Source organism: Schistocerca americana, chromosome 3 (genome assembly GCF_021461395.2).
Source record: "Schistocerca americana isolate TAMUIC-IGC-003095 chromosome 3, iqSchAmer2.1, whole genome shotgun sequence".
Taxonomy (NCBI): domain Eukaryota; kingdom Metazoa; phylum Arthropoda; class Insecta; order Orthoptera; family Acrididae; genus Schistocerca; species Schistocerca americana.
In genome coordinates this window covers 384,000,105-384,015,383 of record NC_060121.1, presented here as the reverse complement: position 1 = coordinate 384,015,383, position 15,279 = coordinate 384,000,105, and the positions used below count along the sequence as shown (strand labels likewise).

The 15,279-nt window shown below is 36.7% G+C and overlaps 1 protein-coding gene across 2 annotated transcripts in view; it reads right to left on the bottom strand.

Annotated features, from left to right (window-relative positions):
- Positions 1 to 15,279, bottom strand: part of LOC124605179 — a 76,492-nt gene that overhangs the window by 9,488 nt on the left and 51,725 nt on the right. Inside the window, exon 1 of one of the 2 annotated variants that reach the window (XM_047136691.1) lies at positions 10,004 to 10,032. The exons of the other annotated variant lie outside the window; for it this stretch is intronic. Within the exon in view, the coding sequence (XP_046992647.1) occupies positions 10,004 to 10,017 (14 nt within the window). The 5' untranslated portion in view covers positions 10,018 to 10,032. Of the gene's footprint in view, positions 1 to 10,003; positions 10,033 to 15,279 lie in introns of those variants that run through there. 2 annotated transcript variants of the gene reach the window in all.

Sequence of the window (15,279 nt, the reverse complement as noted above, 5' to 3'; positions counted from 1 at the left end):
CATAACTGATGGGATGTTTGCCACATCACAAATGGTAGTCACATCAAACAAAAATGACACTTGAGACTTTTATGTGAAACTTCAGGTTGTTCGTTACAAAATGACAAATCTACTAATTCTGTAAGTGATATCAATAAATTTCAATATCCATGGTTGTTGTCCTTTTTGACTTGCCCTATAACAGGGGCACACAAAGCTTTTGCACTAACTCATTAAAGAAGGATACATTTTGGGCTCATATTCATATAATCTTCTTTATCGAGTTTGCACGGGCACTTCTGTCATGCCCACAATCGACAATTGTAATGTGCTGCAAGTTACATTTGGCACATTATAAATGCTGCTTCACTGCAACATCATTTTAACAACAGATGTAGCACCCAAAAATAAAATGGGAGGAAATTAATTGCTATCTTCAATTTTCTTCAGTTTTCTTCAGTTTTTGGCTGATAACGATGTGGTAAAAACACACAACTGCACTTTCCCTATCAACCGTTTCACTCCGCATATAGTGAGGATATGTTAATATCTGAAACTAGTTCATACCTAATGGCTGACTGTAATAATGCCACAATTGAAATGTGATAGAGCAGGATGCCTATAATGTTTCCCTCTACTTGTGTCCACATTTTACCACTTTGGGTGCCGCAAAAATTGGTGATACACAAGTGTTTGTATATAATTTGCAAGTTCCCATTCCTCACTCAACACAAAAACTAGTGCAGTAACTCAACTCAACAAAAAGATGCTTTATTAAAAAGTAATTAGGTCATTCCATGTCAAATCACCTACTTTCAGAACATTTTCCTGCTCAACCGTCATGGATTTCAATGAAATTTTATAGGAACACTTGCACATTTTGTCAATGAACATTGGTGAAGTTTAACATTCATCAAAGCAATATTGACTGAGATATAGTCACTTTTTTGATTCCACACACAAATTTTAGTAGAGTGAGTGAATTTCTGGCGACGTTTTAGCTGTCATGTCTCGAGCATTATTTTGTTGGAAGAAATGAATTTTGGCCATAAATTTCACAGTTTGACTTCTTATATCTAAGGGACTAAAAGTATGATAAACTTAGAACTTGGCATGTAGTAACCTAAGAAATCAAAGTTCTCAAATACAAAGTTTCATTCACATGACCCTTTCCAATACTGAATAAATTAAGTGCAAAGTTGATTTTGCAACAAAGCTCAAAAATACAGTATTTTTTTACCTGATTTTGCTAAAAACTATGTTCTATGGAACTTTCCAAACTGGGCTCATTAAAAAGACCATTAGATAATTCGAATAAAGAAGAAAATTAAAATTTCCAATTTTTATCTCTTTAAGGGCAAATACATGCAAAACAAGAAACGTAGTACACAACAACTTGGTGGCACAAGGATGCGGAATACAAATTTGTCAATAAGACGACCATTTTTGTGGAAAGATGAACATTAAAGTTTCAAAATCAGTCTCATTCAAAATAACATGTTTTAATCCTCCTAGAACAGTGCGTTTAATTTCTAATACGGGCTAACAATCTCTATGTATAGAAGAAAATGTTCTGACTGATTCATTGACTCATCACTGCCAAGCCCAAAGCACCAGGAGGCATTGTTTATGAAGGGATTTTTCGAAATCCCACCTCCAAGGGGATGAAAGGGTTTTTGAAAATATGTCTCTACTGGAGCAATTTTGAAGCTATAACTATGAAAAATTGTTATTTGGTTTCTCAGTCAGGGAAGAAAGAAAGAAAGAAAAGGAAAAAAATTACCTACTTCAGCATTTTTGAAAATTCAACTGCAAGCAGGGTGAAACAGGAGATGGAAGTATTTATAATATTTCATAATATTACAACATTTTTAAAGCTTAATCAACGAAAACTGATATCTGACTTCTTCATTATAAATGAAGAAGTACACGCTAGGGGACAAAAGTTTCTATGGAAACATCATCACATGAACTGGCAGGATCAACAAAAAAAAAATGGAAAGAGACAATGCTTCTATGACATTACCAGCAAATGTGGGAAGTTTTGAAGGTGTTGCAATTAGCGACCTTAAACAAAGAATGCTATTTAACAGTCTCCGTGATACATTGGTTTCGTTAAAATTGCATAGAAAAGAAGCGGGTCTTAATACATTAATTTTTCAATAAGCCTACCACATGTTTATAAAATTATTTTTATTGTAATTACTGTGCAAACTAATCATTATTGAATGTAAAATAGATATCATGTTTAAATGCTATTCCATGTACAGGGTATCTGTTTGAGATGACCAGCTACACTGTTTATAGACCACTGATTTGTATAAGAACACCGTGCGTAAGAATATATAAATTCAATTAAATTTTTCCTTTTTAAATCTGGAAATCTTGTACAAAGAATTGCTTTATTAAATTTTAATATCCTGTCTGGAGCTTTAATTGTGTACACTGCTTGCACAGTTTGTAGATTAACACATAAGCAGTGGACACAACAACATACAAATTCAATTTAAAAAAAATAGAAATCTGTGCAGACCATATAGTCTGGGCAAGTGAAGCAGCAGGCACAAAGCTAGTGCCACATAAATCAAAGCGAACTAACGGGAAAAATTATGTTGTGAATAAAGCTTTAACTTTGGCCTCTTATATCTCACTGATTAAAGGCATGATAAACATAAAACCTGGACATAACTTAGCAACATAGGGTTTTCCAAATATGAAATATCATGCACATAATGCTTTCTAAATTTCTACAAAATCAGTTCAAATTTGATTTTCGTAAAAATCACTAAAATTGAACACACTCAATCTACTTTCATAAATTCTAATTTCCATAACTGATTTCACAGTAATCACAGTAATCACAGTTGGAAAGAACATGTTTTCAAGCATCCAGAAAATCATGTCCAATTTTCCAACATGTGCTAACAATACCTGAAAATGACGGACTAATTTGAAGGAACGTATTATGGCAAGAAGCTACATTTCAACAAACTGTGGCCTGTGTTTTGTTGGACATATTTTTTATTTGTATATCGACAAGTAATATCTCACTATCTGATGTTGGTCCACTGTGACATGTTTACATTTTATGTCATGATTGTACATCGCGAACCACCTCTTGCAGAAATGGCTGAAGTCTTCCAGCAATGAACATAGACTCAGTTGCAGAACCAAGGTCCTGTGGCCAACCCTTCCTGCTACCTTATGCTGACTAAATCTTTGGCCTCCCCCAGTTTGCAGATATGCACCCCCATCCCCTGACACAAGACTGCCCACTAGCCCACAAAAACAGCCTCTGCTTATTGTAGAAAGTCTGTATTCCCCCTATGGACTAACAAGATTCAGCATAAAATGCACTGTGTTTCACTATTTGTTTAACAGAGAGAATAGTACACACAGTGTACTCTTCAAGTCTAACGCTCAGCGCAGTCTGCACTGGTGTGCTCGTTGCTTAGATCCTTGCAAGGTTAAGTAAAACTCAGTAGAATCACTTTCCAGTAACATGCCAGTGTTTTGATGACTGACGATCTTTGGATTGGAAAAAATACCATCAAAATGCCACAATACAAATTTTATTCAAAGAAAATTCGGCTAGAGTCTGTAGACAGATGGTCAGTGGAGCAAAATTTACTTATGGCTCTATAATGAGAGGTCCAGGTTGCAGGTAATGACCACATCACAAAGAAAAATGCCTCAACATGCAAGAAATAGCACAAAAATGCTGTTACACTCCATTTGGGAAGAAAAACTACATTGTCAAATGTAGATCTTACCATGGGCAATCGTTTCAAAAATCGTGCAAAAAGAAATATTATACCTGGAAACAAAATTAACACAAGATGCAAAGCACACACATTCAAATTACAGTTCAACATTCAGATTTTCTATCTTCAGATGAATTACAAATGGATACTTTGGGAACACTAAATCAAAGTTTAACTTCTCCAGGCACTACTTCACTGAAAATTCAGAGGTTAACTGCTAGAGACAAACATAGCTACGTAAAAAGGAAACTAACATGTGCAATGTCCAATTGCAGGCGAGATCACATCTGCTGTTAGATTTTCTGCAGGAAAAAGCCAACCAAGCCAATCCAAAAAATGTTGTAACTTATGTAAAGATTATGTTGATCTCACTGAGGAACTAAGAAAGGAAATTGGTATACCCAACAGGGCAAGAAAATTTCAACTACTGACTGTGGCTACAAAAATTTGGGTCAATATAGAAAACAGTAGCAAAGTTCGGCGTTTCACAGCACACTGTCAAGTCAGCCTGATAGCTAAAGAGAGAGAAAGGCATTTGTGTTATACCAGATGCATGCAAAAGACAGCAAAAGCCTGGCAAAATGGTTACTGATCGAGTTGAAAACTTTTACGAAGAGTATGAATTCAGTAGGATGTGTCCAGGTAAGGAGGAAGGTGTGTCAGTTCGGCTAAGTGGTTCCAAAACACATACAAAAGTGACTGCTGTTGTGTAATCGGAAGGAGCTGTGTGCAATGTAACGTAATACATTTGGACCTGAAATTGGCTTTTCAAAATTTTGTGACCTCAGACCAAAGTCATCATTGGTGGTTCTTGTACATATTTTTGCATTTGCACTATACACCAGAATGGTAAAGCTCATGCTCCAAGTTACTAATAGCAAAGAGTATTACAAACAACTGAGAGGAAAGACCATATGTAATTTGTATTCAAAGGGCTGTGTGTTACAAAGATAGCAAAATTGTCCTGCTGAAGAAGCAGTAATGGCACACTTGGAAAAAGTATTTAATGAATGGGATCCAGAATAATCAACAGAATTCAAAAAGTGGGTTCACACTGATCGTGAGACATTGGAAACAGGTTTATTAACAGTTGACATCTTTACTAAAAAAAAAAAAAAAAAAAATCACCACAATTTGAAAGCTGACTAGTCACAATTGTCTGCCAAAACACCAGTCAGTATTTGAAGTTGTTGAAGGGTGACTTAAGAGAAACTGAGTTGACTGCTCCGATTTGCTTTGATAAAAAATATTTGTTTGTCGTTAAAGACACTGCTCAGGGATTCACTGGGAAAATTCACAAGTTACATTACATGCTTCAGTAGCCTGTTCTTTCAAAGAGGGCATGTTGGACACTGTTAGTTGTTGCATTATTTCAAACAACTGGCAATATGATACGGTATTTGTACATGTGAGACAGGGTTGTAGCCTCTCCCCGATGTTATTCAATCTGTATATTGAGCAAGCAGTGAAGGAAACAAAAGAAAAATTCGGAGTCGGTATTAAAATCCATGGAGAAGAAATAAAAACTTTGAGGTTCGCCAATGACATTGTAATTCTGTCAGAGACAGCAAAGGACTTGAAAGAGCAGTTGAACAGAATTGAGAGTGTCTTGAAGGGAGGATATAAGATGAACATCAACAAAAGCAAAACGAGGATAACGGAATGTAGTCGAATTAAGTCGGGTGATATTGAGGGTATTAGATTAGGAAATGAGACACTTAAAGTAGTAAAGGAGTTTTGCTATTTGGGGAGCAAAATAACTGATGATGGTCGAAGTAGAGGGGATATAAAATGTAGACTGGCAATGGGAAGGAAAGCGTTTCTGAAGAGAAATTTGTTAACATCGAATATAGATTTAAGTGCCAGGAAGTCATTTCTGAAAGTATTTGTATGGAGTGCAGCCATGTATGGAAGTGAAACATGGACAATAAATAGTTTAGACAAGAAGAGAAAAGAAGCTTTCGAAATGTGGTGCTACAGAAGAATGCTGAAAATTAGATGGGTAGATCACATAACTAATGAGGAGGTATTGAATATGATTGGGGAGAAGAGGAGTTTGTGGCACAACTTGACTAGAAGAAGGGATCGGTTGGTAGGACATGTTCTGAGGCATCAAGGGATGATCACCAATTTAGTATTGGAGGGCAGCGTGGAGGGTAAAAATCGTAGAGGGAGACCAAGAGATGAATACACTAAGCAGATTCAGAAGGATGTAGGTTGCAGTAGGTACTGGGAGATGAAGAAGCTTGCACAGGATAGAGTAGCATGGAGAGCTGCATCAAACCAGTCTCAGGACTGAAGACCACAACAACAACACAACATGTGTTTATTAAATATTGATCAACTTTTGTCGATTGGAACAAAGATTGTCAAAATATATTACTTCAGTGATGGCCCAGCTCCATAATATAAAAATTATACAAACTTTGCCAATCGGAGTAGCCACAAAAACACTGATCTAGAATGGAACTGTTTTGGCACCGGAGACAGAAACTCTCTGTGTGATGGGACTGACAACACGACTGAACAATTGGCTATTCGCTTGAGCCTACGACGGCCATCATCAAATCAAATACTGATGCCAAAAGGTCTATTCAACTTTTGCGACCATGATATAGATGGCATCAAACATATATACTTACATTCCAAAACAAGAAATCGAAGAAAGCAAAAAGTTACAAAAAGAAAGATGGTGAGAAAGTTCATGGTTGCCAGTAAGAGAGAACATTAGTTTGTACCACTTGACTTGAGCTCAGTTTGTATCAGCCAAATTTCTCATGACCCAAGTCTGAAACTGAAGTTGTCACCTTGTCATTATGTTGTATGTATGTATAGGCATGGAGGATCAGCAACATTACTGAAATATCAACTGAACACAATGATACACTGATAAAATTTATACATCCTCATTGCCCAACTTATTCATTTTATTGGCCCAAATGACAGGATGCTTATTGGATACCAGAACAACTCTATAAACATTCTCTGTCCCTTCAATATCAACATCTGGCCAATAGTATCAGTTTCCAAGAAATGAACTGCAGTTACTAATTGGTTCAAAATTTTCGAAAAATTAAACTGCAACATTGAAAAGTCTAAAATCCAAATTGATATTACTTTTTTGTTGACACATATGTGGAATACTTGCACAGATTTGAGAATCAGAGATAAGGTACTCAGCCAATGGCTTTGTAAGCAGACAGGCACCACCACAAGGCTTCTGGACTTAATTTAAGAAACCAAATTATGGGTTTGGGAACCTGGATGACGAAATGCGCCTGCTGCTGGTACTGCATAGCTATCGGAAGTGAGCCCTATGGAGATAGGGTTGGTTGCAAGTGCACGTTTTTGAACTGGTGTTTACAATGCCACCATGGACCAATGCTACGCAGTAAGATACTACTGCTCAATTTAAAAATAAGAAGCACATGCTATGAGACATAGACAATATGTTGGTGCAATGTGGCCTGATACCACCACACTACATTCCTTCCAATTTTGTCATCATTTTCAGGTCCTGTTAGTGCATATTAGAAAATCAAATGTGACTTTCAGAATGCTTGAAAATATGCTCTTTCTATCTGCAATTAGTTTGAAGTGACTTATAGTTTGAAATGAGCAACCAAACACAGATTTTCTAAAAGCAAAATGAGTGCGATCAACTTTCGTAATTTTTACAGAACCAAGTTTAACCAGTTCTGTTGACATTTGGAAAGCGACATGTGAATGATATTTTGTATAGGAAAATTTTATGTTAAGTTGTGTCCAATGTTTCATACTTATCATGTCTTTAATCAATGAAATGTGAGAAGACAAAGTTAAAACTTTATTTGCAACACGGTTTTTCCAACTATTTTGCTCGATTTAGGTAGCTTTGTCAGCCCATTTTGGAAATTAAACTCACTGTTCTGGGGATTTGGGGGGAAGGGTCTTAAAACAGTGGTTTCATGATTTTGTGTGAGACTGGTTTTGAAGCTTTAAAACACAATGGTAGTTGCAAAAGAAGAGCTGAGTATACTTTACAATGAATCTGTAGATTACTGGAAAACTGTAGGTGAATGAAATTTTGTACTCCACATCCTTGCACTACAGACCTATTGCATATTAAATTTCATTATCAGCCTGATTTTATGAGATAGATGAATAAAAAATTTACTATTCATGTCCAAATTTGATTCAAATCATCTAGAATTGTCTGCATATGTTGGATAACCGAATAAACGTTTATTGCGGTTAAAACCTTCATTTTGTAATGAGTACAGCTTGGGAAGTATTACAGAACATAGTTGTTTGCAAAATCGGGTCAAAAGTACCTAATTTTTGTAATTTTTGCACAATCTTCACATTTACACTTTCTTCATTCAGTATTACAAAGTGGTACGTAGATGAAACTTTAAATTTGAGACTTGTATTCTTAGGTTACTACACATCGAGTTACACATTTTTCATACCTTTAGTCCCTGAGATAAAAGAAGCCAAACTTTGCAATTGTTTCTGGTGCTAGTTTTTTCAAGAGACTTGCCTAAAAATTTTCTGGCTCTATGTGGTTCATAAAATTCATTGCTATTCTTAAGAGGGCACAAAAAGTTGTGTACGACAGTCAAATGTCAGTTCTTTCAACAAAATAATGGCTGAGATATAACAGCTCAAAGTTTCCAGGGATTCACACTCACTCTGCACAAAGTCATGCCTGGTGTTCAGCAAGTGACTGTATCGATGCCAGTATTGCTTTGATGGCCATTGAATTTTACCAATGTTCATTGGGGAGATGTATGAATGTTCACATAAAATTTCAACAAAATCAGTGATGGTCAAACAAGGAGGCCTAGATGAGTTAACGTGGAATGGCCCAACATAAATAATTAATCAGCTCCTCAAACAGAGAAGTGATGCTAGAGTGTTGTTATGTGAAAAGTTCTCACTGCATCTGGGGATGATAACATAACCAGAGACCTTGAACAATGACACCAACACACATTCACTGGAGTGTAAACCGACCCAAAGGAAATCAGATTTATTCAGAAAAGGTTTAACTCACAAGGGAAAATATAAAGAGGCATAGCAAGTCAGGCATTGCAAGTCTAGTTTTAAAATGCTTTCAACAGAACTCCTTGTATTTCTCCCTTAAAAAACATAATTTAAATTAATCATTAATCCAAATCAAATGAAATTTTTTAAATAAATAAAAGAAAACTAAAAGCACTACTCTGTAAGCTACCTACTTACTTAAGTGAAAGCTAAATCAAAAAACAGGAATAAGAGAATGGTCACCACTATTAAGAAAATCACCAAAAACCAAATGTGTGATACAATAATAACACCTGAAAGTTTCTACGATAATACTGGAAGCTGAAGAAATGAATTAAAATTTGTCCCACGACTGGGACTAGAACCCAGGTCGTCTTGCTTACTAGGCAGTAATGCTGATCATTATACCACCACAGCACTATGGTCAACACTGCTGCACGAACTACCCAAGTCGAAAGCCATTCCCAAGACAAACTTCAATTCATTTCTTGCTCTACTTAGTGTTTATAGACATCTGATGCAACAAAGTATACAGATTGCATCATTGGTAATCTTTTATTATTTTCTTATAGAACAATCAGCACTTCACAATGCAGCAACCATTTGATCAGCCAGTGGCCATATCAGACTAAAAGCACACACTCCAAGTGATGACATGTTCCAACTGCACTGTCACCACAAGTATACTTGTGTGTTTTTAATCTGTTTATTACTAATGGCTGGTTGAATCCAGTTACTACAGTTGAAACGCTTTTGTGAATATGTCATGAGAAATTAACAGAAGAATGCCTAATGAGGTAACCACCACTGTTAGGCGAAACCATTAATAATAATCATCATCCAACTTCAATGCCTGTGTTGTTCCACTCTGTTAAAAACTAGCTGGTCTTGTTTCCATGAAATCAGAACAAGTTTTGACATGGATTCAAGAGGATGCTATGCAATTAACAGCATTTATTCATTCTTTACAACATCAAGCATCTGGGAGTAACTGATGTTAATTTCAAACAATGCTCATCTAATCACAGATACTCTTGCCAACAGCCATGATGTATTCCTGCTGCACTTTCCTGTAAATATTTACTTTCTCAAAAGAAGTATATGCTATCAGATAATAAGGTGAAGTAAAGCTTCATGAATTGTAACTGTGCACAATACAGTTCTACCAGCTTTGCTACATCTGCAATTCACAACAAATCTACAATAATTCAACTTCTTGCAACCTTACTTACACTTTATGACTCATGATTAGACACTTTTACATTGGTTCATTCCGCAACTGCACCTGAAATTTAGAAATGCGTTGTCACCTGCTACCACAAGTATATACGTTAGATAACTTCAACAACAAATCTCACTAAAGAAAACTGTAATGTTACAGATACACCTAGTGGCTGACTAGTATTTACATTCATGAGATGGACTTACAAGCACTGAAAACATACACATATAAAAGTAGAAATACTTTCTAGCTTTGGGAACTATTAGCTCCGTCCTCAGGGAGGACAGTGGGATATACTGGGTAGCATTGGAAAGGATGAATAGGAGTTTCGTATGTACATCACAAAAAATTAGATGCTCAAATCCTGGAGTCTGAGTGAAACTGCTCCTCTTTTCCAAAATTCCTCTTTATATCACTCCATCCTCCCTGAGGAAGGAACTGAGAATCCCGATAGCTAGAAAGTTTTTTCTATTTCTATGAAAGTAATCAGAATTTCACTTCCTGAAAATGCCAGCTATTCTGTCTACCTGTAATTTAACAGATTATTTCAATATCATTTTATAGCAGCAATATTATCTCTATCTTCAAGGCTCAATGAACCCTTCAGTGCTTAGATAGCACCCACTTTACGGCCTAAAACCAAATGAAATGAAAAACTAATGACTCATATTTCTCTGGTTTCAATTATAATCAACCTACAGAAAGCAAATCAATAAAAACACCTTAATGGAAGAACAATGAGAGGGGTCAAAAGCCAACTTTCAACTTTTATTTCCGAAATAACAAAATTAGTAGTTTTTAACATCTTGTAACTGTTCCTCATCTTTTCTACTTTTGACAAGAGTGTACTGCAATTTGCTGAATTTTCACATTTTTGTGGAAATTTCATGAAGTATACCTCGAAATGCAGGAGGGGTCAATTACTCTTTGGTAGAACTCCCCTTCACAATCTTGCTGTTGTCATAATTAAAAAGGTATTTGAGTTGCAGTTTGCTATTGTCAACAATTGCTGACTTGAATGACAATATACGTATTATCAGAAAGGTTTTTTCATTGAAAATTGTAATTCAATTTTGCAGTTGTTAATTGTTTCATCAGTTAGATAGTGTTTTATTGCCTACAACATGCACCTGTCACCTAGGTATAGCATCTTTGACTAGTAATCAAAACAACCTGGGTCCCTGGCCACTGCTTAAGTTTTGAATAAAAATTATCAACAATGGTTGCCAAAGGTTTCCAGCATAAGAAGTCACCCTCATTCTGCCAACGGCCTTGTCAAAAAGGACAGATTAGTGGACAAAGGTTCAGGGCACTCTCTTGCTCTACAGGTGGGAAACTGCTCCAAAAAGACAGAAGAATCAGCAATGAGCAACAACATGAGGTAGTAGAAGTCAATGGGAACCACTCCATTAAAGACACATAATGTGTATCCACGTGACAGGTGGCTTGTAGCTGAGAAAGTGTCAAGATCTCTCCACTGCCAAATATTCTGGATTAGTTCCCCATTCAGATCTCCAGGAGGGCACTGCCAAGGAGACCATGAGAAAAAGATTAAATAACCTTCCAAATGGTAATGTTCAATGTGTCAGTATGTGGGATGTCAGAAGTTTGAACGTGATAGCGAAGGTAGAAAAAATGAAAAGGAAGATGCTGTGGCTCAATCTAAATTCAGTGGGGGTCAATGGTGAAATGGAAAGAAGGCAAGCATTTCTGGTCAGATGAGTCCAGTGTAATTATCAGCAGCAGCAGCAGCAGCAGCAGATAATGGTACAAGGGAGGTAAAGCGGGGAGTGAGTTACTGTGAACAGTTCAGTGATAGGGTTTTCTCATTAGAAGCGACAGCAAAACAACACCGACAACAATAGTTCAGGTATACATGCCAAAGACTCATGCAGAAGATGATTTTTTATATAAAAATCAGATACTGGATTGTGAGGCATACCATGAACAGGTATAGACTCAGATCACAATTTAGTAATAATGAAGAGTAGGCAGAAGTTAAAGGGACTAGTCCGGAAGAAACAATGCACAGATAAGAACGACATGGAAGTACTAAGTACTGGGTGCAAGAGTGTTGTGTGGCAGTTGCATTGAGTTAGCAAGTGAACTGGTTTTAGCTCTTTGATACATTACAAAACAAATGTACGACGAGATTTTACCATGCCAAAGGTGTCCAGTGCCAGATTTATTGTTCTGGCTCAGGAATTCAAACAAAATTTCATAGACACTGATGAAACTGTTATGCAAAGTACTACAGGAATTTTGTCAGATGAAAAACACCAGTGAGACTACATCAAAAAACATATTTCCAGCTCTAAGCATCAAATCACTAAGACTCTTCAGCTCAAACAAATCACGGCACACACTATTATGAAATGGGTGTCAACAAAGTTTGCAAAAAGCCAAAATTTGAAGGAATTAAACATTGATTTGTGTGCAGCTATTACAAAGTAGCATTTCCACTCAACAAGGTGAACCACCCAGCCTTCAAGGGTTTTCTTGAAAAATATACAAAGATGTCAATGCCTGATGAGAATAATTGAATAAAAAACTACATGGAGCCTGTTTACCAGGGAACCATAAAAAGAATCAAGGAGAAAGTGTCAGACATGGGAATCACTGTGGATGAAACCATAGACTCAATGGAACATTTTAGTTTTTCCCTTAGCATGGAACAAAGTTAAGACCATATTGTTAAAACTGTATGCGCTGCAGAAAGCCAATGCTAGTACAGTAATGCAATCAATTATGGACTTCTGCCAGAAACTCTGGCCTACTGGTATCAAATCTGAAAAACTACTTCTTGTGGTTTCGGACCAGACTCCATACATGGTTTCAGCTGTTAACCAACTGAAACCTTTATTTCCCAATTTGAATCATGCAAAATGCTTGGTTCACTCCCTTCACAGGGTTTGTGAATCCATAACAAACAAATACGACATTGCAAAGCAATTCATCTCTGCCCTGAAGAAGACTTTACTGAAAGCTCTGAGTCATGTTGTGCCTACAGGGAAACCACCAGCCTGCCCCTTCCAAATTTCCCGATCATTACTCACTTAGGATCTTCGATTGAGTGTGCTGCTATGTTGTGTGAGAATTTTGATAAAATTAGAGAAATTGTGCTTTCTTTGAATCCAGCAGGTGCAGGTGAAATTTCCAAGGCATAGCAATTCTCTTACCTGAGAAAATACATAACTTGCACAGAGAAGTTTATTGTATCCGTAGTTACAAGTACCTCACTGCAGCTATTAAACGATTAGGGAAAAAAAAAATCCTGGAAAAGGAAAACAATGGAGTATTTTTACTTCCACGAGGGAGCAGTTAGATGGCTTTCCCAAAGACAAATCTGAGTCTTAGTCCTCAGAAGAATCCACATATGGAGGAATTCACCACATCCGTAGAGTTGCCATTCCAAGTGAACGTGGATGTTGAAAGAAGCTTTAGCATCTAGAAACACATTCTATCTTCTAATAGAAACAGACTTACTTTTACAAATGAAGAAATGCTTAATGTCTTTAAGTACATGAGCTTTGTGTTTTTTCCTTGTTTTTGATGAGTGATAATTTGATCTACAGGGTGAGCACAAATTCTTGCCCTGATTATAAAAATTTATAACAGAATAACTGTTTGACATAAGTTAAAGTTAGATATAGTGGGAATTAGTGAAGTTCAGTGGCAGGAGGAACAAGACTTTTGGTCATGTGAATACAGGGTTATAAATACAAAATCAAATAGGGGTAATGCAGGAGTAGGTTTGATAATGAATAAAAAAATAGGAGTACGGGTAAGCTACTACAAACAGCATAGTGAACACATTATTGTGGCCAAGATAGACACGAAGCCCACGCCTACTACAGTAGTACAAGTTTATATGCCAACTAGCTCTGCAGATGATGAAGAAATTGATGAAATGTATGATGAGATAAAAGAAATTATTTAGATAGTGAAGGGAGATGAAAATTTAGTAGTCATGGGTGACTGGAATTCAAGCGTAGGAAAAGGGAGAGAAGGAAACATAGTAGGTGAATATGGATTGGCGGTAAGAAATGAAAGAGGAAGCCGTCTGGTAGACTTTTGTGCAGAGCATAACTTAATCACAGCTAACACTTGGTTTAAGAATCATGAAAGAAGGTTGTATACATGGAAGAACCCTGGAAATACTAAAAGGTATCAGATAGATTATATAATGGTAAGACAGAGATTTAGGAACCAGGTATTAAATTGTAAGACATTTCCAGAGGCAGATGTGGACTCTGACCACAATCTATTGGTTATGAACTGTAGATTAAAACTGAAGAAACTGCAAAAAGGTGGGAACTTAAGGAGATGGGACCTGGATAAACTGAAAGAACCAGAGGTTGTACAGAGTTTCAGGCAGAGCATAAGGGAACAATTGACAGGAATACAAACGTCTCAAAAATGATATCGACAGGAAGTGCAAAATGGCTAAGCAGGGATGGCTAGAGGACAAATGTAAGGATGTAGAGGCTTATCTCACTAGAGGTAAGGAAAATTAAAGAGACCTTTGGAGAAAAGAGAACCACTTGTATGAATATCAGAGCTTTGATGGAAACCCAGTTCTAAGCAAAGAAGGGAAAGCAGAAAGGTGGAAGGAGTATATAGAGGGTCTATACAAGGGCGATGTACTTGAGGACAATATTATGGAAATGGAAGAGGATGAAGATGAAATGGGAGATATGATACTGCATGAAGAGTTTGACAGAGCACTGAAAGACCTGAGTCGAAACAAGGCCCTGGGAGTAGACAACATTCCATTAGAACTACTGACAGCCTTGGGAGAGCCAGTCCTGACAAAACTCTACCATCTGGTGATCAAGATGTATGAGACAGGCGAAATACCCTCAGACTTCAAGAAGAATATAATAATTCCAATCCCAATGAAAACAGGTGTTGACAGATGTGAAAATTACTGAACTATCAGTTTAATAAGTCACAGCTGCAAAATACTAACGCGAATTCTTTACAGGCGAATGGAAAAACTGATAGAAGCCGACCTCGGGGAAGATCAGTTTGGATTCCGTAGAAATGTTGGAACACGTGAGGCAATACTGACCCTACGACTTATTTTAATAGAAAGATTAAGGAAAGGCAAACCTACATTTCTAGCATTTGTAGACTTAGAGAAAGCTTTTGACAATGTTGACTGGAATACTCTCTTTCAAATTTTGAAGGTGGCAGGGGTAAAATACAGGGAACGAAAGGCTATTTACAATTTGTACAGAAAGCAGATTGCAGTTATAAGAGTCGGGGGTATGAAAGGGAAGC